Here is a 21,354-nt window from a genome sequence, read left to right as displayed (position 1 = left end):
GTAGAAAAGGCAGTTATATTTAGTATGCTTCCATGCTATTGTAGAGCTGGAAAAAAATTAGTTTCACAGACTTGACATCACTGATTGTACTAGGCATTTTCTTGCAAAGATGAAAATAATCAGTAGTTGTACTGAACATGTTTTCACATTGTGGCAAAGTTGAAAAAAAAATCAGTAGTTGTGTGAACACGCTTTCGCACTGTTGTGATTTTAGAAGGCTGTGGTTATCTGGATGGCTTTTGTGCCATCACAAAGTTAAAAACTCTAAACTAAAACCTCCGTAAATCAAGACTGTGTGTGTTTGTAAAATATCTGTTCTGTGTATTTGTTGTACATAAAGATCGTCACACTGTGGAAATTAAATGACCAATGCAAGTAAGTACTGCCTAATACTGTTCTTGTGGTCATCACCATTAGTGCTGTTGTCATAAGCCATTCCAGGAAGATCCCCTCTGGGTTCAGTGAGAATGTCACAGGCATGGCATAAGGATGGCAGTTGCCGCCATCTTGGGTTAAGCAGTGGTTATTCTTTTTTTTTTTTTTTTTTTTTTTTAGTGCACAAACCACATTGAATGGGAAAGATCATTATACTTCATCAGAATACAGTCTGTTGACGAAGGGAAAGGGGGAGGGGCAGAGTGGGGGCAGTACTTTGTGTGCACCAATAGCCAGGCTCACAGAGACATCAGGAATCCCCAAGGGCAACAGACACTCAGAGATCACCAGGTAGCCAATAAGTAAATGGCAATGTGTCCACCTCATTCTTCAACAAGGAAATGCAAAGAAAAACCACTACGGGATGTCAGGAGAGTCATCAGAATTCCTAACATTAAAATGAGAAAGTACATCAAATAGCTCAGCACTAAAATCAGTAAGGTGGTGGATGTTTCTTCGGTTCAATCATTCTCCCGTGTATTAAAACATCCCAGTGCTCTCTACAAATGTAACATACAAAGCAAATACTAAATGTAACATAATTGTTCATCCACTGAAAATAAATCAAATTTTAAAAGTAAGTTTGGACTGCACTTGGCTAGTCAGATGAACTGCTTGTGAATTAATGGAGCCAGCAAACATTCCAAAAGGAGACAGGGGGATGAAAGTACTTGTTTGTCTTGGTGAGGGGACCAAGACCCACATGACTCCTAGAGTCCTAGGGGGATATGGTGAGCAGGGATGGGAACTAAAGCCTTCGTAAGAGAGGTGTAGAATGAGGGGAGGATTATCTTGGGGAGGAGCCTGGAATGAAGAGGATCTGAGTTTGATATGAATGGAATTAGGTCCTTTTTAAAGGGTTAAAGACAGCTACTAAAAATATTCCCTTCATCACTCCCATTGGCCCCAAATATTTAAAAAAAAAAAAAAAAAAGAAAGGAAGGAAGAAAGAAAAGTCTCGGTTGCTGGAGGTAACTTAAAGGGAGTTTAGCAGGAAGAAACTGATTGAAACAAGACATTTTACATAAATTAAAAGTCTCTGTCACCAATTCTGGTAAGAAAGATGCACAGATAACCAAGAAAATTTTGTTGTTGTTTCACCCTCTATCAGAAGAAACCAACCTCCCCTCCACCCCCACCCCCCCCCGGACTAGTTCAACACCATCTTCCTCTAATTGGTCAATTAACCAGTTCAGCTCCCTCCATCTAGATAAAGCAATACCCAATGACCAGGAAACCAAAATATTACTGCAGCCTTATTGCCTGGTACCCTGCCAGTCACCCTGGAATACACCTCTCCTGCCTATGAAGAAACCTGGAACCTCGGATTCTCATGACGCTGAGTCTTCCAGAGAAACAGGTGTACACTGTCTGGGACCTGAAAGATGTATTCTTCAGCCTCCCATTGACACAGGTGAGTCAACTCATAGTTGCTTTTAACTGGAGAGACCCAGTGGGAGGCTACATACCTGGACCAGATTGCCCCAGGATCTAGACACTAAACGCAGACTTCCCACCCTTCCATAAAGAGGTTTCGTTAGAGAACAGATTATAAATGAGCCACTGAGAGGCTGCTGGGAGAGTTAAAGACCATTGGCTACAAAATGTGGGCTAAGAAAGCCCAACTTTGTAAAAAGGCTATCTATCTTGGCCACCAGCTGAAGGGAGGCAAAAGGAATATGTCTCAGTAAGATTGCTGACATACTTCAGATCTCAACTCCAAAGACTTAGAGACAGGTTCAAGAGTTCCTAGGAACAGCTGGTTATTGCTGCCTCCAGAGCAAAACCAGAGTTTGTGGCAATAGCAAGGCCGATGTAAACCAGCATAAAACTGGGAAGTTAAGTCCCTAATCTGGACTGAGACACTACCTGAACTGGACAGGCTAGTGTGGGATGTCCTAGCCAGATGCCAGGTCTGTGCTCAAGTAAATCCAAAACAGAGAGCCATTACCCAGGGTCCAAATGAGAGACCAACACCCCGACAAAGTCTGGGAAAACTGATTTCACCAAGATCTGGCTGGCCTGCTGGGGGGGGGGGAGAGGATAAAAGTGCTTGCTAGGAAGCAGACATTCATTCACAGCTAAGCACAGAGATGAACTCCTGGAGTGCAGTTGCAGAGAGGGAGGAGTGATGAGCAAAGGGTCCAGACCAGGCTAGAGAAACCCACAGAATCAGCTGACCTGAACAAGGGGGAGCTCATGGACCCCAGAGTGATAGCTGTGAAACCAGCATAGGACTGACCCAGACCCCATGAACGTGGGTGTAGCTAGGAGGCCTGGGCAGTCTATGGGGCCTCTGGCAGTGGAACTAGGATGTATCCCTAGTGCAGGAATGGTCTTTGGGAGCCCATTCCCTATAGAGGAACATTCTCAGCATAGATACAGGGGAAAGGGCCTAGGTCCTACCCCAAATGATGTGAAAGACTTTGATGATCCCTCATGGAAGACCTCACTCCTCCTGGGGAGTGGATAAGAGGTGTGATGGGGAGTTGGTGGTGGGAAGGAGAGGGAACTGGGATTGGTATGTAAAATAAGATTGTTTTTAATTTAAATAAAAATTACTAAAAAAAAAAAAAAAACTACTTGCTAGTTTTTAAAGATACCTTTTCAGGGTAGGTAAAAGCATCCCCCAACTGGACTGAATCTGCTCAAATAGAAGCTAAAAATCTCCTCCAGGAACTGGTCCCTGATTTGACCTCCTCCTAGCAATGGGGTCCAACAATGGTCTAGTTTTCATAGCCAACATGGGTATTCTTTTGTTTTGTTTTATTTGAGACAGGTTTCTCTGTATAGCCCTGTCTGACTTGCAAGTCACTCTGTAGGCCAGATTGGCCTCTGCTTCTCTAGTGCTGGGATTAAAGGCATGTGTTAGCACCCAGCAGGCTGGGGCCCTACATCTTAAATTGAAACAGGATGAGTTCATGGTCTGACTCATTCAGTAAAACCAGTCAGGAATTTAACAGGGCCAGGACTATCACAACCAACTCCATGATGTAAGCACCACTCAGGCTGTAAAACTCAGCACATAGACAGTATCACCTGCCTAAAATGAAAGCAAAAACCTAATCTGTCAAAGTCCATAGGTGGGGAAATCTCTAAATGTACTAATCTTTTTTCTTTTTCCTTTTTTTTTTTTTTTTTTAAGATTTATTTATTTATTTATTATGTATACAGTGTTTGCCTGCATGTGTGCCTGCAGGCCAGTAGAGGGCACCAGATACCAGATCTTATTTCAGAGAGTTGGGAGCCACCATGTAGTTGCTGGAAATTGAACTCGGGACCTCTGGATGCTCTTAACCTCTGAGCCATATCTCTCCAGTCCTAAATATACTAATATTGATTTTGTGCTTCTGTAGTTCTGCTTGTGGTTTGCTGCTCTATTGGTTTAAACCCATGCCCGAGCAGTCTTCTCTGGTGAATACCCCAGAACATCATAAATAAGAAAAAGTAATGCTCATAAGACGTCAAGTTCAAGGCTGGGCTGGGCCATACAAGATTGACTTCATCTAAACAAAAAAGAAAGGAAACATATTCATTAAGGAATCATTCATTAAGCTATTCTGCAATATAGAAATAACATGCTGTTCAGAAATATTTAATTTTTATTGTTCATTAAATAACTAAAGGGATTGGGGTTTGGCTCAGTGATAGAGCACTTGCCTAACATATGCAAAACCATGGGTCCCATTTTAGTGCAAAAGAAAAAAATTTAAGGAATTTGCTCACAAATAATAACACTTTAAAAAATAAGTCCCATCTACAGCCTACAAATATTCAAGCTTTTCCTTAACCTGAGGACACCTACAGGACTTGCCTCCGATATACAAGGCTCTAAGTTCAATGACCAGGGCTGCCTTCCCCCTACACACAGACACCCATAGGGTCTTTCTGCACCTAAGCTAATTCAACACTGGAAGTTTGTTCCTGGACAGTTTGGGAGCTTGAGGCTGTTGCTTTTGGATGTTGGTCATCCTTCTCTTCCAAGCTGTGCCGGATCCCGTATCCAAAATAGATAGCAAATCCTAAAAGGGGACAGAGACAGAGACAGTGAGGTGCAAATGGTGGCCGCTCTACCTGGATGCCTATCAGGGACTCTCCACATGGCCCCCAGGCAGTTTCAAAGACAGGCCATGAGAAGAGTATTGAATTCAGTTGCCCCGGTATCTCTCCCCCAGAAAGCTATTCACTCACCAATCATCATCCAGATTCCAAATCGAGCCCAGGTCCCGGCAGTCATTTGCATCATCAGGTACACATTCACAAAGATACTCAACACAGGGAGCAGGGGCACAGCTGGTACCTGTGATGACAGCCTATGAGAGCTTGTGCACACAGACACCTGAGCTCTCTCCACCCAGGGTAGGAGAACCAGCCCTATCTAGGATCTATGGTCAGTGCCTGCTCATACTGGAGACCCCATGGCATGCGCCAGGAGGGACAGATACTGAGCCCAGGAGCACCGGGCTGGGACTTGTGAGTAAATAAATGACTTTTTTGTTGTTGTTGTTGTTCCTTTGGTTGGTTTTCTCAAGAAACCCTGTAGCCCTGGCTGTCCTGGAACTCGCTCTGTAGACCAGGCGAGCCTCAAACTCAGAGGTCTACCTGCCTCTGCCTAGCAAGTGCTGCAGTTAAAGGCATGGGCCACCACACCTGGCAGCAGATGTCTTCTTTTTTTGGATATAGGCTCTCAAATATCCCAGGCTGACCTTGAGCTCAATAGATAGTTGAGGAGGATCCTGATGTTCCAGCCCCTAGCTCCCCTGTGCTGGGATTACAGTAATACACCACTGCTTCTGGTTTTTGCCCTGTTGGGATCAAGCTCAAAGCTTCACGCATTCTAAGCTATTGATCCGACATCTGACTACATTCCCACCACCTTTTATTCAGTACTGGGGATTATATGTACATATATATCATATGCAGATTAAGCAAGCACTCTACCACGGAGTTACGTCTCCCAGACTTGGGGGTGAAGGGCACTTTGGGTTGGTTTGGGTTTATTTAGGGGGAGATTGTTTTTCTTTATTTTTGTTGTTTTGTTTCAGTTGGTTCTTTGAGACAGGGCCTCATGTCGCTAAGCTCCGTAGGTCTCAAACTCTCTTGAATTCCTGATCTTTCTCCCTCTGCTTCCCTAGAATTAAAAGTATAAGAACGTACCCAGGCAGTAGTGGCACATGCCTTTAATCCCAGCACCTGGGGCGGCAGAGACTGTGGATCACTGAGTTTGAGGCTAGTCTGGTCTACAGAGCTAGAAACCTCAGAGACTTCCCCTGCTTCTGTCTCCCGGGGGCTGAGATTAAACACAAGGACCACTGGGCCCGGCCCATCTATTGGTTTCCAACAGTTCCCCACCCTTCCCTCGCCTGGCGATGTGAAGCATGCTTAGACCTTCAGTCAGGCAGGACCACTCTCTTAGGCTGGCGTACCTGAGCAAAGCCAGTCACCTACCTTGAAGTAGAGAGGAGTGCTGCTCTGTGGCTGCCTCCAGATGACAACAACCATCCCGACAATGAGTAGCAGCAGGGAGGCAGCCACAGCTATCAAAACCGGGTCTCCAGAGAATAGCTGTTCATACCATTGGGCCAGGACCAAGCACAGGAACAACAGAAGGAGGACTGAAAATCAAGTGGAGGGGAAGCATATCAGGACCCTGGGGCACATCCCAAATCTGTTTGTAATGTGCCCCCCCCCTGCTAGTGACGTCTTCCCCATGCTATCAGCTTCCCTCCAAATGCCCAAGGGGAAAGCCCCACTGCTCACCAAGCAGGGAGGCACACCCATAGACAATACGGCCAGATCTCAGAGTCGGGGTGGTATCTGAGGGGATACAGAGGCTCCTTGCAATTCCTGGAGTCCCTGCTGCAGAAATGGGATCCATGGATGAACATAGCTCAAGAGCAGGCTCCATCTCGACAGCTCCATTCTCGGATTCCTCCTTCTTACAGGAGCTTAAGTTCTGGTCTGGCTGGTACCTGAGTGAATGGGATAGCACGGGAACATTACCAGCTGGCCCCCCTGTATCCCACCGTCAGCCATAGTTAGCACCCAGCCAACTTTATGGGCCCATAACCCTCATCCAAGGTATAGTGGGGTCTCACCTGAGGACCAGAACAGAGAAGGCCACCAAGGAGTAGGCGAGCAGGGTCCCTATGGATGTGAGGTCCACCAGGTCACTGAGCTCAACAAGGAAAGCCATAAGTGCTACAGAGGTAAGAATGCAAAATCGGCGTCAAAACTGTGAGGAATTAGCTAGTGGACACAGCCAAGCTGATGGAGTTGATGAGGCTGGCTGCCTACCTGCAATGGTTCCACAAAGGATAGTGGCCAGGACAGGGGTGTGTGTTCGGGGATGTACACGGGCAAGTCTCCGGAACAGAAGCCCATCCTCTGCCATGGAATAGACCACCCGAGGCACGGGGAAGATGGCACCTAGGAGGCTATAAAAGCAAAGGAGACTCTAAATGATGACAATAGGCAGGCCCGGCTCCTTTAGACATTTCCCTTCCCTCTCTTCTCTGCATCTCAGAGGGCCGGGGTAGCTGAAAATCCAGTAGCAGATGAGAGAAACCTTTGATACCCACCTGGATGAAAGGGCGCATAATGTTCCCACAGCCACTGCGTATTGGGCAGGGCCCCATCCAGTGTGAATAAACGCCTTAGGCAGGGGACTGTCAATGTCAATCTGGTAGTAGGGCACCATGAGGGTAAGCGCAGAGGAAACACCAAAATACATCAGGAAGCAAATGAAGAGGGAGATAACGATGCCCAGTGGGATGGAGCGCTGGGGAGAACGGACTTCTTCCCCTGCAGGGATGAAACACACTGAGAGTCAGAAGTATTCCCAGCCCACCACACAAACCCTCTCCCCTGCCATGCGCTCCAAAGCAGGCCGGTCCCCCACCAGCCCTGTGTCCAGGGGAAGTGCAGACATGTCTATGCCTTCGATAGGATGGACAGAGGGGCTACTACACCTGTAGTTGCAAGACAGTCAAATCCAATGAAAGCGAAGAAACATGTTGCTGCACCGCGGAGAATCCCACTCAAACCAAAAGGCACGAATCCTCCGGAGCCCAGAGGACCCAAGCTGCGGCAAGAGAAGGAAGGGAGGAGGAAAACATTGCAGGGGACCAGGCCACGGTGGGTTATGCCTATAATCCCAGAACTCGTGAGGTGAATACACTGGGTTGTGGGACCATAGCAGGTCCGGAGGTGGGCCCCATCATGGCGGGTGGAAGAAAGAGACTTATGTGTAAAGTTTGGGGCCGAAAACAAAGGAAGGAGAGAGAGAAGAGACAGAGACACAGAGACAGAGGGGAACAAAGAGCGCTGCCTCCTTAGAGAAAATGACAAAAGAGGGGGAAAGTGGGTGGAGTTTTTCCCTTGAAGGGCCGAGGTCTGTACACCTGCCATGCGCAGAGAGGTGGTACACTTTGCCAGGTTTCCAAGGGGCAGAGCCAGTTTTGTCTGGATTGCACCAGAAGGGTTATGGGTTCACAGCCAACTTGGACCGCATACTTGAGAGACAGCCTGGGCTACATAGAGCAAGGCCTCATTTCAAAAAAAGACAAAAAAAAAAAAAAAAATGTAAAGATTCGGGACAAGAGATGCTAAGATACAGCTGAGTTGGTACAGTGCTGGTTTAGCATACACGAAGTTCTGGGTTTGATCCCAACACCACACAGTGCATGCGTAATCCCGGCACTTGGGAGGTAGAAGCAAGAGAGTCAGAAGCCTATGGTCATCCTGGCTACTTAGGGAGATAGATGCCAGGCTGGAATCTATGGTATCCTGACTTAACAAAACACTGTGAAGGGGACTAGAGAGATGACTCGGCTGCCTGGGGCACTGGCTGCTCTTCCAGAGGACCTGGGTTCAATTCCTAGCACCCATACGGTACTTCTCAACCATGGTTAACTCCAGTCGTAAGGGATCCAAGGCTGTCTTCTGGCCTCCATGGGCACCAGGCACGCGCATTGTGAATGTAGATATATTCTGCCAAAATCACTCACGCACAAATAAATATGAAAAACTGCCAGGCTTAGTGGCTTGCCTTTGATCCCAGCACTTGGGAGGCAGAGGACAATGGGTCTCTGTGGGTTCAAGGCCAGCCTACTCTATCTACGTAGGGAGATCCAGGACGGCTAGAGTTACATAGTGAGAAAAAAAAAAACTGTCTAAAAAAAAAAAAGTTAAAGTCTTAAAAACAAATCTGACTGAAGAGTTATATACGGTTTCCACTGTGTTGGCACACAGTCCTGGGCTGCTGTGCGCCTCATCTGGGCCCACTAGGCTGACCCCGTTCTCTCCATACATTCCTGGCTTGAGCTAGCTGTGTCCTCCAGGGCCTCTGACCTGTCAGTACTGTTGGACTCTGCCACGGCCAGCTTGTAGTCATCCTCTGTCAGCTGCCAGTTGTGTAGATTGCCCTTAAAGAAGCCAGAGAGGGAGACAAAGCACAACACCAGAAGATTCACTCCTGTGAAAACTCTGGTGACCAGGGCAGACTCTCGTGCTCCTAGGGCCAGGATTCCTGAAGGAAAACGGAATGAGAAGGATGCTCTTGCAGAGGTACCCATATGGTGGCTTACAAACCCCCTTAACTCCAGTGTCAGGGGATTCGATGCCTCCTTCACTGGTATCATGGCTTCAGACAGAAGAAAGGTTTTCACGATGGCTTATCATGGTGGTAATGGTGCACACCTTTAGTTCCAGCAATCAGGAGATGGAGGCAGGTAGATCTCTGTGAGCTCGAGGCCAGCCTGGTCTACAGAGCGAGTTTCAGGACAGGCTCCAAAGCTACAGAGAAACCCTGAAAGATGGCTTATCTGCTAAAGAGGCTTGGCAAGAAGATTGACTGGCAACCTGAGTTCTGTCTCTAGGCCCTTACACGGCTGAGAGAACCAGTGTCCACCGTTTGTCCTGTGACGTCCATATGCATGTACCCACACTCATGCACACAAGCAAATGTGACTACACAAGTAGAAGCCAACTCTATATTAGTGGATCTCAGCAGAAGGTTGGGTGTGCGGGCACTTCATACATCAGGGAAGGTATACCTCATACATTCAGTGGTGAAAGCTAGGCAAGCTGTTACCCCGCCTCCTACTACATACCCTCAGCCCCCAATTGGGGGGGGGGGTCCCTTCCCTCACTCTGCCCTCCTGTGCCTGGTGTTTCACAACTTCCAGCCACCATCCTCCCACACACACTCACAGACCCTCTTCCGCCCATCTTACCACTGAGGATAATCACCAGGCCAAGCGCAAAAAAATCTGGATACTGGGCCAAGAAGCTGGGCACCTGCAGGGGGAAGGTGGTCTGCAGGGCTTGGGAGATGCGGTTTCCTATGAGGCCGTCAAAAGCTGCACTCCAGGCCCGGGCTACGCTGGCTGCACCTGCAGGAGGAATAAGAGCCTTCATTTACAAGCAGAAAGTGAGTTAGGATATAAAAAGAGAGAGAGAGAAATATCTAATCTCAATCACTGCTGTGGGGAGGCAGGTGAAAAACACAAGGGTTTCTTGGACTAGGCATTTAGTCCTGTGGCAGAGTACTTGCCTAGCATACACAAGGCCCTGGGTTGGAGCCCCAGCACTACAAAAAAAAAAAATGATAGTCTAGGGAATTTAACAGCTTAGCACGTAGACAAACACTCCAAAATGATGAGGCCCTGGTAAAGTTAACATCCCTGCCATATACAAAGAATCCCTAGCCATACCTATAGGCCTTTAATCCCAGGAGGAAGAGACCGGCAGGCTAGTCTGTAAAGTGAGTTTCCAGACATCCAGGGCTACACAAACTGTCTTCAAAACAAACACACACACACACAGAATCCTTGGCAGGGTAAGTGTAGTGACGTATGCATGTGATCCCAACTTTTAGGAGGTAGATACTGGAAGATTCAAGGTCATCTTCAGTTACCTAGGGAGTTCAAGGTCAACCTAGCCTGCCTACATAAAACCTTGACCCACCCCCCTTTAATTCCAGCAGAGACAGGGAAACTATGAGTTCAAGTTCAGCTTAATCTACATAGTCCAGGTCAATCGTGGATACATAGCGAGACCATGTCTCAAAGCAGAAGTAAGGGCCCGGATGGGGTTGAGAGGCTGCTGAGCGGTTGAGTGGTTAAGAGTACGTTGCTCTTCCATGAGACCTGAGATCAGTGTGCAGCACCCACATCAAGTGCTCCTGCTCCAGGGGGCCCAATTCCTCTGGTCTTTGCAGACCCCTGTACTTCCATTTATGCAAATTATAAATAAACCTCAAAAACAGGAGGAAAGAAGGATAGGGGAGCAGGCCAGGCCAAGTGGCACATGCCTGTATTCCTAGCCCTTGGGAAACAGAAGGAGGTATACACGGGATTCAAGACTGTCTTCTGCTATATGGCAAGTTCAAAGCCAGTCTGGGTTACGTGAGACCCTGTATCCATAAAAATAAAACTAGAACTCCCGTAAGGCATGACGGGTCTCCAAACTGTAATCCTAGTGCTGGAGAGGCAAAGCTAGGAATATTGACACAAATTTGAAGACAGCTTGATCTCATAGTGAGACCGTCTCAAACAAAAGAAAATATGTCCACTCTGCAAATCTCATTTCTTCCAAGTTAATCCCTGAAGGAGGTAGGGAAGAGAGACAAAGGCATCTCGGGCCATACACTACGCAAGTCCCACCGTCCAGGTGCTTGTGAATGAGGATAAAAACCCACTTTGCCCACCTGATCCACCTCACCCCCATGCCCATTCGAAGTCCCTACACATACTCACCAATGATGTAGGAGAGGATGAGGTTCCAGCCAGTGATGAAAGCCAACAGCTGGCCCACTGTGACATAGCTGTAGAGATATGCAGAACCGGAACACGGTACCCTGGCTCCAAACTCCGCATAACAGAGTCCAGACAGCACAGAAGACAGAGCAGCCACTAAGAAGCAAATGATGATGGATGGTCCAGCTTTTTCCCTGGCGACCTCTCCTGCCAGGACATACACGCCTGCTCCCAGGGTGCTGCCCACGCCCAAGAACACCAGGTCCAAAGTGCTCAGACATCGCGACAAGGGAGACTCAGACTGTTGATTTTTTGCCAGGGGTCGCCGGCGCACCAACTTCTGGCCAAAGTGATGGATGTTCTGCCACAACATCCTAGGTATCGCAATGAGGGATCCAAACTGCTGGAAAACAAAGATGAGATGTCAAGAATGATCAATCACCTGACAAGGTGCGGTGGCCCACACCATTATCCCAGCACAAGGGATGCAGAGGCAGATCTGTCTCTGAGAGTTTAAGTACACCATGGTCTACATAGTGAATTCCACAATAGCCAGAGCTACCTAGCCTCAAGAAAAACAAAACAAAATAATAATAATAATAATAATAAAGGCAAACACCCTTCTTGAAACCATGTGACTTAAAACACAAATTAAAATTCCACCAACACACTCTTCTTCAAAAACAACCCACCTGGCTTCCAGTCAAACCATAAAAAAATAAAATAAAAAAGCTGTAATTTAGACAGGTGTGAAAGCACCACAAGGTGTGTACGGTGGCCAGCACTCCAGAGGCAGAGGCAAGCGGATCGCAGTGAGTTCCCAGAAAGGCAGAGCTGTTACAGAGAAACCCTGTCTCAAAAAACTAAATAATAAATAGCTGTAACTTCCTGGTAGCTGAGAGCTGTTAGAGAAACCCTGTCTTGAGGAGTGATGAGCAAAAGGGGTCAAGACCAGGCTGGGGAAGCCAACAGAAACAGCTGACCTGAACAAGGGGGAGCTCATGGACCCCAGACTGATAGCTGGGAAACCAGCATTGGACCAAACCAGGTCCCTTGGATGTGGGTGTCAGGAGGCCTGGGCCATCTATGGAGCCTCTGGCAGTGGAACCAGTATTTATCCCTGGTGCATGAACGGATTTTGGGAGCCCATTCCCAATGGAGGGATACTCCCTCAGCCTAGATACATGGGAGAGGGCCTAGGCCCTGCCCCAAATGATGTGACAGATTTGATGATCCTTCATGGAAGGCCTCATCCTCCCTGGGGAGTGGGTGGGGAATGGGAGAGGGAACTGGGATTGATATGTACAATAAGTTGTTTCTAATTTACATATATGTATACATATATATACATATAAATATATATATATTTATATGTATATATATATTTAAAGAAAAAAAAAGAGAAACCCTGTCTCAAAAACTCTAAATAAATATGAATGAATGGATGAATGAACAAATAAATAAAATACCTGTAACTTCCTGGTAGCTATGTGTGAAACCCTGTCTCAAAAGGCTAAATAAATAGATAACTAAATAGATACATAAGCTGTAATTTCCTAATAGCTGTGTGTGTGCCTGTCCCCGACCCAGTCTCTGTGCACCCAATCTTCATCCTGCAGTAAGACTGAAAGGTTGAGGCCCCTCGCTCTTCCAATAAAGCAGGCTCAGTCTGTTGAGATCAAATCTGCTTCTTGCTGTCCTGGAACTCACTCTGTAGGCCAGGCTGGCCTAGAACTCAGAGATCCACCTGCCTCTACCTGTGATGAAAGGCGTGCGCCCCCCCACCTGGCGAAGTTTCAGCTTTCTGTGATCTGACTGCTTCGTTGTTGTCATGCAGAGAACCCACGTTCCGTTCTCAGCACTCACATCGAACAACACACAACCACAGGCAACTGCAGTTCCGAAGGACTACCACGCTCCTGGCCTCCACAGGGACCAGCACATAAGCAGACACATAAGGCATGATTTCTATCGCACCTGGGACACAGGTGAACCTTCAACTTAATGCTGAGATAAACTGTCCACACAACAGGATTTCAGCCAGTGGGTTGTCAAGAATGCTGAATTCTGGAATGACTCACACACCTCTAATCCCATCCTTGAGAAAGAGAGCTGGAGGAGGTCCAGGAGTTTCTGACCAGTTTTTGGTGTTGTTTTATTGTTTTGTTTTTGGAAATTTTTTTTTGTGGGATTGTTCTGTTTGTTTGTTTTAAGACAAGGTTTCTCTGTCTAATCTTGGCTGTCCTGGAATTCAGGCTAGCATGAACTTAGATCCATCTGTCCCTGCCTCCAGAGTACTGGGATTAAAATCGTGCGCCACCGCTGCCCAGTTTGTGGCCAGTTTTGACTGCATAGAGTTGTAGCCAACTCAGTCCACTTCTACCAGTGGCATCAAAGTCAGTCACACAGCATCACTGGCTGTTATAAAGTACTGACCAGGCCTAGTGTTACCTCAGTGTCCGCGAGGAATCATTTGCAGGACCTTCTGCAGATACCAAAATCCACAGGCACTACTCTCACAGAAAATGGCTGTTTTTGTGGAACCTGCCTACCCACTCCCCTTAGACACTTTTGTTACAGCTGGTGTTTCTTACAGTCCTGGGGACCAAACTCTGAGTCTCACAGAGGCAAAATACATGCTCTACTGTTGAGCAGCATACCCAGCCTCATTTTTTTTTTTATTCAACCCTCATAGATCCACATCTATGGGCTGGAGAGATGGCTCAGTGGTTAAGAGCACTGGCTGTTCTTCCAGAAGACCTGGGTTCAATGCCCAGCACCATGGCAGCTCATAATTGTCTGCAACTCCAGTTCCAGGGGATCTTACTCTTATATACACACATGCAGGCAAAACGCCCATGCACATGAAATATAAATTATTTGTTTAATCTCTACGTAGACCTAAACTCAATATTGTTAGAACATAAAGACTTTGGGAGAAATGGCTCGATAGTTAAAAATGCTTGCCTCACAGTCCTAACGACCAGAATTCAAACCCCTTGAAACCCATGTGAATGCCTGGTGGATGCCACAGCCCACCTTTAATTCTAGCCTCCAAAGGTGACAGGGGATCCGAAAAGTAAGCTGGCTAGGAAGACTAGCCGTATCAGTCAGTTCTGGGTTTGATTGAGAGATCCTGTCTCAGTGAGTAAGGTAGAAAAGTGCTGGACTTCAACCTCCACATTCACACAGCCCATCCATGTTCCCACACATGCAAACATGCATACACAGGAATACAGAGAGAGAGAGAGAGAGAGAGAGAGAGAGAGCAGGGAAAAAGAAAATAGCAGTCTTTTAGAACCATCCATGTGAAAACACAGCTCTCACCTCAAATAGGTAAAGGAAATAGCGACCAGGAACACAGAGACCTCAGATGCTGTCTGATGGCTCATGGGGTTTTGCTAAATGAATGCATTCCAAAGGGCTTTTATCTGTTAAGACAGGGAACGTCAAGTCCAATAGAGAGCTATTTAGAAAATGCCACTCAGGGGACTCAGGATAAATAATAGTCCAAGATAAATTCTAAATTGGGCTCTGGACCAGAAACATAAGGTTCTGATCAGTCATCAGTGTGGAGTTTTCAGTTTGAGGATGGAGTTCCTTTCATAGTACGAAAGCCTGGAAAGGAGCCTCTTCGCGTCCAAACACATCCAGTCCCCCTCATAAAGCAGACACTCGGTCTTGCTTTTTCCTAATCACACAGCACAAATCACTTCTCTGACCTCCAAAATGTACTAAGTAACCCTGTGTCTTAGTCAAGGTTACTACTGCTGTGATGAAACACCCTGACTAATCAGCAAGTTATGGCTGGGCGGTGGTGGCGCACTCCCTTAGTCCCAGCACTTGGGAGGCAGAGGCAGGAAAATCTCTGTGAGTCTGAGGTCAGCCTGGTTTACCAATCAAGTTCCAGGACAGCCAGAGCTGTTACACAGACAAACCTTGTCTTAAAGAGAGAGAGAAGAAAAGAAAAGAAGAAAAAACAAGTTGTGGAGGAAATGGTTTAACTTTGGTGGTTTATGCTTCCACAGCAGTGTTCCTCATCGAAGGACAGGAGCTCAAACAGGACAGCATCCTGGAGGCAGGAGCTGATTCAGACACCATAGAGGGGTACTGCTTACTGACTTGCTTCCTGGGGGCTTACTTAGCCTGCTTTCTTGTAGATCCTAAAATAACCAGCTCAGGGATGGCCCCACCCACAGTGAGCTGGGCCCTGCCCCATCAATACTAATTAAGAAAACACTTGCATACAGCCTGATATTACAGAAGCATATTTTTTTTAATTAAGGCTCCCTCCTCTCAAATGACTTTAGCTTCTGTCAAGTTGACTTAAAACTGTCCAGCATATGAAAAAAAAAAAAAATGAGAGCTACCAGCTAGATGCTCATGCATTGAGAACCCAGTTTTGACACTATCTGGAGTTAACAGTGAGTCCATAAATTGAGGGCTCCCCAAAACTGGTCTGCTTTAGACCTACATGCAACCCCAAGCCTTAGGAACTTTTAGCCTACCAGCTACACATTGGGGTCCTCAGAGCCCAAACCCCAAATTTTATTAAAGAGATAAACTGTCTCACAGAAGAAAGTCAAGGAAATACTACTCTTCCATCAATTATTTCTGGATTTGTTTTGGTTTTGGTTTTTCGAAACAGGGTGTCATTGTATAGCCCTGGCTATACGGGAACTAACTCACTTACTTAAGCCAGGCTGGACTCTGAACTCACAGAGATCTGCCTGCCTCTGCCTCCCGAGTGCTGGCATGAAAGGTGTGTACCACTATGCCATGCAGGCGTGATTGTTTTACTTATTTGACTTATGAGACAGAATCTCAGGTCTCTCAGGTTGAGTTCAAACTCACTAGATAAAAATGGCTTCAACATGTGATCCCAATGCCTCCCCTTAAAGAATTGTTGAAAATATGCACAGGTCTAAGATGCCTCACCAGGTTTAAGGAGTGCTAGAGATGAAACCCAGGGTTTCCATGGTAACCAAGCACTCTATCAGCTATGTTAAATCCCTAGAACTTGGGTTGTTTTGAGCCTGGCATGGTGGCTAGGGCTGAAATCCCAAAACCCAGGGAGGGACCTAAAGGGTTGCCAGGAGTTTGAGGTCAGCCTGGGCCACAGATTGAGACCCTGTCCTGAGAAAACTGAATAAATTAAAATAAAAGATATTCAACCCTGTAAATCCCAGCACTCAGGAAGGCTAAATAAATAAATAAATAAAATCCAAACTGGGCTACAAAATGAGTTCCTGATCCTCCTGGTGTATAGACTTGAGACCCCGAAAAGAAATAAAAATAAGTTAGTGAATGAGGCCTGGAGATATAGTTCATCCATTAAAGTCTAGGCTCAACCAAAAATAAGTAAGTGAATGGATTCATTGTTTGGTTTTTGTTTTGTTTTGTTTTTCAAGACAGGGTTTCTCTGTCTAATGGCCCTAGCTGTCCTGGAACTTACTTTATAGACCAGGCTGGCCTTGAACTCACAGTAATCCTTCTGCATTACCCCACCACCACCACCCTTAAAGGATACAAACAAAGCAGATATGAGTAAAATAACACCTGGGAGAGAAGCCCAAGGGATAGAGTTGGGGCTGTCATTCTCCCAGCCATCTGATTATGCTCCAAGATGCTGCTTCCAACAGCCCTTTTAATAACCCTGAGCTCCTGGATCCTAGAAGAATAAAACTGACTGCTGAAAGTATAACCAGAAAAGCTTGTCTGTTTGGATTCCTAAGCACCTCTCAGTCAACATTCCTTCCTCCCAAATTTGGGACCCACCTTCTGCCACTCACCTGGGGAAAGAGAATTTCTTTCTGTCTCCAGACTTGGCCCCCGGGGAATGAAGTAAAGACAGAAACTGCCAACAAAAGCCAAAAATAAATTCATTAATTAATTCAAAAGCAGGGGGTATGGTAGTGCACGCATAGGGTCACAAAAGGAAGATCACCTGGAGGCCAGGCTGAGCTACACAGTTAATTCTTTACTAGCAATACAGCTAGATTTACATGAAGATTTCCAGGCTAGCTAGAGCTACAGAAATAAATAAATAAATAAATAAATAAATAAATAAATAAATAAATCTTGGGCCAATGGGATGGATCAATAGTAAAGGCACTTGCCACCAAATCTGACAATGTGAATTCGAATCTCAGTCCTGCAAGTTGTACACCAACAGGATTCTCATGCCTACATGTATACACACTCTGACACAATAAAAGCTTTTTCTTCCCCTTTTCATGCAATTCTTAAACCCCTTGTCATACGAATTTCCACCCACAACAAAGCTGTGTAAAAGCCTTCACAGACTCACCCAAGACACTGGCTGAAACCCTGGAGCTTGGATCTGTTCCTGAGGCTGAGTTAAGGACCTATGTCAAGCAGAGGCTGACTGAAAGTTCTTTAAGACAGCAGGTAGGCTGCCACGGAATTCAAATAGCTGCTGGAAAGTGCCTGGTAGGTAGGGTGGGGACAGATAAGGAGGGACAGTGAACATCAGTCCTAAAGCAAGCACAGCCTTTTTTCCTAGTTCTGAAGATGTCATTTTCTTTTTTTGAGGCAGAGTCTCACTTTGTAGACCAGGCTGGCTTCAAACTCCAGAGTACTGGTATTAAAAGTGCCTCTACACTTATAAAATTATAATTAAAGTAATACTAATACAGAGCGGGAGAGATGGCTCGGTGGTTAAGAGTGCTTGCTGTTCTTCTGGAAGACATGATTGAACTCTCAACACCCACATGAGGAGCTCCCAATCACCTATAACTGTGGCTTTAGGGACATCTGCTATTGCTGACCTCTGAGGGCACCTGCACTCACATGCACACATGTACACATAAAGAGAGTTTCAAAGAATAAAAATAGGGGCTGGAGAGACAGCTCAGAGGTTAAGAGCACTGGCTGCTCTTCCAGAGGTCCTTAGTTCAATTCTCAGCAATCACATGGTGGCTCACAGCCATCTACAACAGGATTTGATTTCCTCTTCTGGCCTGAAGGCATAAATGTGGACAGAGCACTCCTACCTAAAAAAATAATTTAAAAAATACATATAAACCTTAAAATAAATGAATAGGGGCTGGAGAAATGAGTAAGTGGTTAAGAACACAGGCCACTCTTCCCGGGGGACCCAAGCCCCATTCCCAGCACCCACACAAGGCAGCTCACAACCATCTGTAACTGGAATTTCAGGGGACCAGACACCTTCTTAACTCCTTGGGTACCACATGGATATGTTGCACAGACATATATGCAGCAAAAAAAAAAAAACAGCAAGATAACTCATCAGGTAATGGCACCTGTTGTCAATCCTGAGGACAAGAGTTCTATCCACAGGCTCCACAAGGTGGAAGGAGAGAGCCTACAAGCTGTCCTTTGGCCAACATATGCATGACATGACCCCCCCCCCACTACATACACACACACACACACACACACACACACACACACACACACACAGGCAAAATGAATTAAAAGGTAACTTAAAATGTTTGGGGGGGGGGGTCTGGAGAGATGGCTCATAAGTTAAAAGCTCTGGCTGCTCTCCCAGAGGTCCTGAGTTCCATTCCCAGCAAGCACATGGTGGCTCTCAACCATCTGTAATGAGATCAGGCACCCTCTTCTGGCCTGCAGGCACGCATGTAGGCAGAACACTATACACATTAAATAAATACAACTTTTTTAAAAATTAGTATTAAAGGAAGAGGTATAGATAGGTGTTACAGCCTTGTAACGAACACAGGAGAATTATTTGTTTGTTTATAGGCAAGGTCTCACTTTGTATCTGTAGCTGCCCTGGGATTCACTCTGTAGACCAGGCTGACCTTGAACTCACAGAAATCTGCCTGCCTCTGCCTCAAAAGTACTAGGATTAGAGGCATACCCACAACTATCTTCATTTCTTTCTTATTGTATTTATTTATTTATCTGTTGATTTTTCAAGATGGGGTTTCCCTGTGTAGCTTCGTAGACCAGGCTGGCCTCGAACTCACAGAGATCTGCCTGCCTCCTAGCCTCCTAAATGTTGGGAGTAAAGGCCTACATCACCACCACTGGGCACTTCATTTCTTTAAGACAGGGTTTCCTGCTGGCTTCAAACACACTATGAAGTTGAAGACAACCTTGATCTCCTGATCTTCCTGCCTCCTTTTCCCAAGTACTAGGATAGCAAGTGTGCCTGATTTAAAACTTAACAACTTCTGAGCCGGGAAGAGGTGATGCAGGCCTTTAACCCCAGCACTCGGAAGACAGAGGCAGGTGAGTCTCTGAGTTCAAGGACAGCCAGCTTTACAGACTGAGTTCCAGGATAACCAGGGCTATACAAAGAAATCCTCTTACAAAAAAACAAAAAGAAATTACAGTTTCTGTTGCAAATCAAGGCTTTATTTGTTTATTTACTTATTTTAATGAGGGGTGAGAGTTACATTTATCAGTCTAGGAAAGAAGAGTCCAGGATGTCTGCTCTTGAGTTTGGTCCCCAGGATCTTCACGGTGACAGGAGAGAAACCAACAACCAGGGCTGGCAAGAAGGCTCAGAGGTTGAGAGCACTTGTTGCTCTTGCCAAAGACCAGGGTTCTATTCCCGGCACCTGCATGGGTTCACAGTCATTCATAACTCCAGTTCCATGGGCATCCAATACTCTCTTTGACCTCTGTGTGTACCAAGTACTCTCTGTGTACACACATACACACACACACATGCACATACATACACACACAGATAAATGAGCAAATAAATAAATTTTTAAAAATCAAAATGGCTGTTAGGATCTAACCAAAGAGGGCAGTGACTGACACAGTATGAAAAAAACAAAAACAGATTTTATTTTGCATGTGCATTTTGTCTGCATGCATGTCTTTGCACCACATGCATGCATGGTGCCCATAGAGATCAGAAGAGTGCTTTAGATCCTTTGAGACTAGAGTTATAGATGGTTGTGAGCCACCATGTGGGTGCTAGGAACTGAACCCAGGTCCCTCTGGGAACCAACAGGTCTCTCAACAAGGATCTAGTACAGTTTCCCCCGCTTTTACCTTTTTACTTTTATTATTATATTTTTAATTTGATTATGTATATATTCTTTTTCTTTTTAAGATGTGAGTGTTGTGTCTGCATGTACACTTGCAGCCCAGAAGAAAGAAGGCACCAGATGCCATTATTTAAGAAGGCATCTAGGCACCAGATGCCGTTATGGATGGCTGTCAGCCACCACGTGCTTACTGGGAATTGAACTCGGGACCTCTGGAAGAAAAGACAGTGATCTTAACCTCTGAACCATCTCTCCAGTCGTTATTTTCATTGCTCTTTTGATAGGTTCTCACAAAGCCCAGGCTGGCCAACACACCCTGTTTATGGGGTACTGGGAATCAATCTCCCCGTTTCATGCACGCTACATAGGCTATCAGCTAAGCCACAGCTCCAGCCTTCCTGATCGCTATCGGATCTCCAAACTAAGGACAAAAAAGCTCCAACAGAATCTGGTTGTGGTTATACTCTCAGCAATTACAGACGCTGAGGCAGGAGGGTCAAGAAAGAGTTCAAGAGTCAACTCTCGGCAGTCGAGCTGGCTCAGCAGTTAAGACCACTGACTGTTCTTCCAGAGGTCCCTAGTTCAATTCCCAGAACCCACAGGGGGGCTCCGTAATGAGATCTGATGCCCTCTTCTAGCCTGCAGGCAGACATGCAGGCAGAACACTATACAAAATTAAAAAGAAAAAAATGTAAAAGCTATTCATAGAGCTTTCTTTGCTGGATGGTGATGGCACACACCTTTAATCCCAGCACTAGGGAGGCAGAGGCAGAGGCAGGTGGATCTCTGTGAGTTCCAGGCCAGCCTGGTCTACAGAGTGAGTTCAGAGATAGAAATAAAACAAAAAAAAAAAAATTTTTTTTTTAATAAGCAAAGGAAGTCTACCTGCAGGTATAAATTTCTGTCTTTTGTTTGGATGAGACATTGTTTACCTATGCAGCTAACCTGTAACTTGCTATGGAGAACAGGCTGGCCTCAAACTCACAGAGATCCACCTGCCTCTGCCTTCCAAGTGCTAGGATTTAAAGCATAGTCATACCACACCCTGCTTAGATCTTTCTCTTTAAAAAGACTAAGTTGATAGCAGATGAATAGATGAGGACTGGACGAATGAGTTGATCGTGTTTATTTTAATTACA

The 21,354-nt window shown here is 45.9% G+C and overlaps 1 protein-coding gene across 1 annotated transcript; it reads right to left on the bottom strand.

Moving 5' to 3' along the window:
* Positions 1-4,099: 4,099 nt before the first annotated feature.
* Positions 4,100-11,592, bottom strand: LOC127238374 (cationic amino acid transporter 3). The gene is made up of 11 exons (XM_051206962.1): positions 11,196-11,592; positions 9,672-9,830; positions 8,788-8,965; positions 7,407-7,519; positions 7,017-7,239; positions 6,733-6,872; positions 6,534-6,636; positions 6,196-6,407; positions 5,884-6,050; positions 4,627-4,735; positions 4,100-4,457 (listed from the first exon to the last, which is right to left on the bottom strand). The coding sequence occupies exons 1-11, from the start codon at positions 11,566-11,568 to the stop codon at positions 4,330-4,332; spliced, it is 1,905 nt and encodes a 634-aa protein (XP_051062919.1). The 5' UTR covers positions 11,569-11,592; the 3' UTR covers positions 4,100-4,329.
* Positions 11,593-21,354: the final 9,762 nt, after the last annotated feature.

Source organism: Phodopus roborovskii, unplaced genomic scaffold (assembly GCF_943737965.1).
Source record: "Phodopus roborovskii unplaced genomic scaffold, PHOROB, whole genome shotgun sequence".
Taxonomy (NCBI): Eukaryota; Metazoa; Chordata; class Mammalia; order Rodentia; family Cricetidae; genus Phodopus; species Phodopus roborovskii.
The sequence above is the reverse complement of the archived record's forward strand: the minus strand, read 5'-3'. Positions and strand labels throughout refer to the sequence as shown.

Coding starts and splice junctions, on each gene's coding strand:
- LOC127238374 (XM_051206962.1), bottom strand. CDS start 11,568: ATGTTGTGGCAGAACATCCATCACTTTGGCCAGAAGTTGGTGCGCCGG. Junction 7,240..7,406: donor TGACTGTCTTGCAACTACAG/GTGTAGTAGCCC, acceptor TCATCCCTGCAG/GGGAAGAAGTCCGTTCTCCC. Junction 6,408..6,533: donor TTCTCTGTTCTGGTCCTCAG/GTGAGACCCCAC, acceptor CCATTCACTCAG/GTACCAGCCAGACCAGAACT.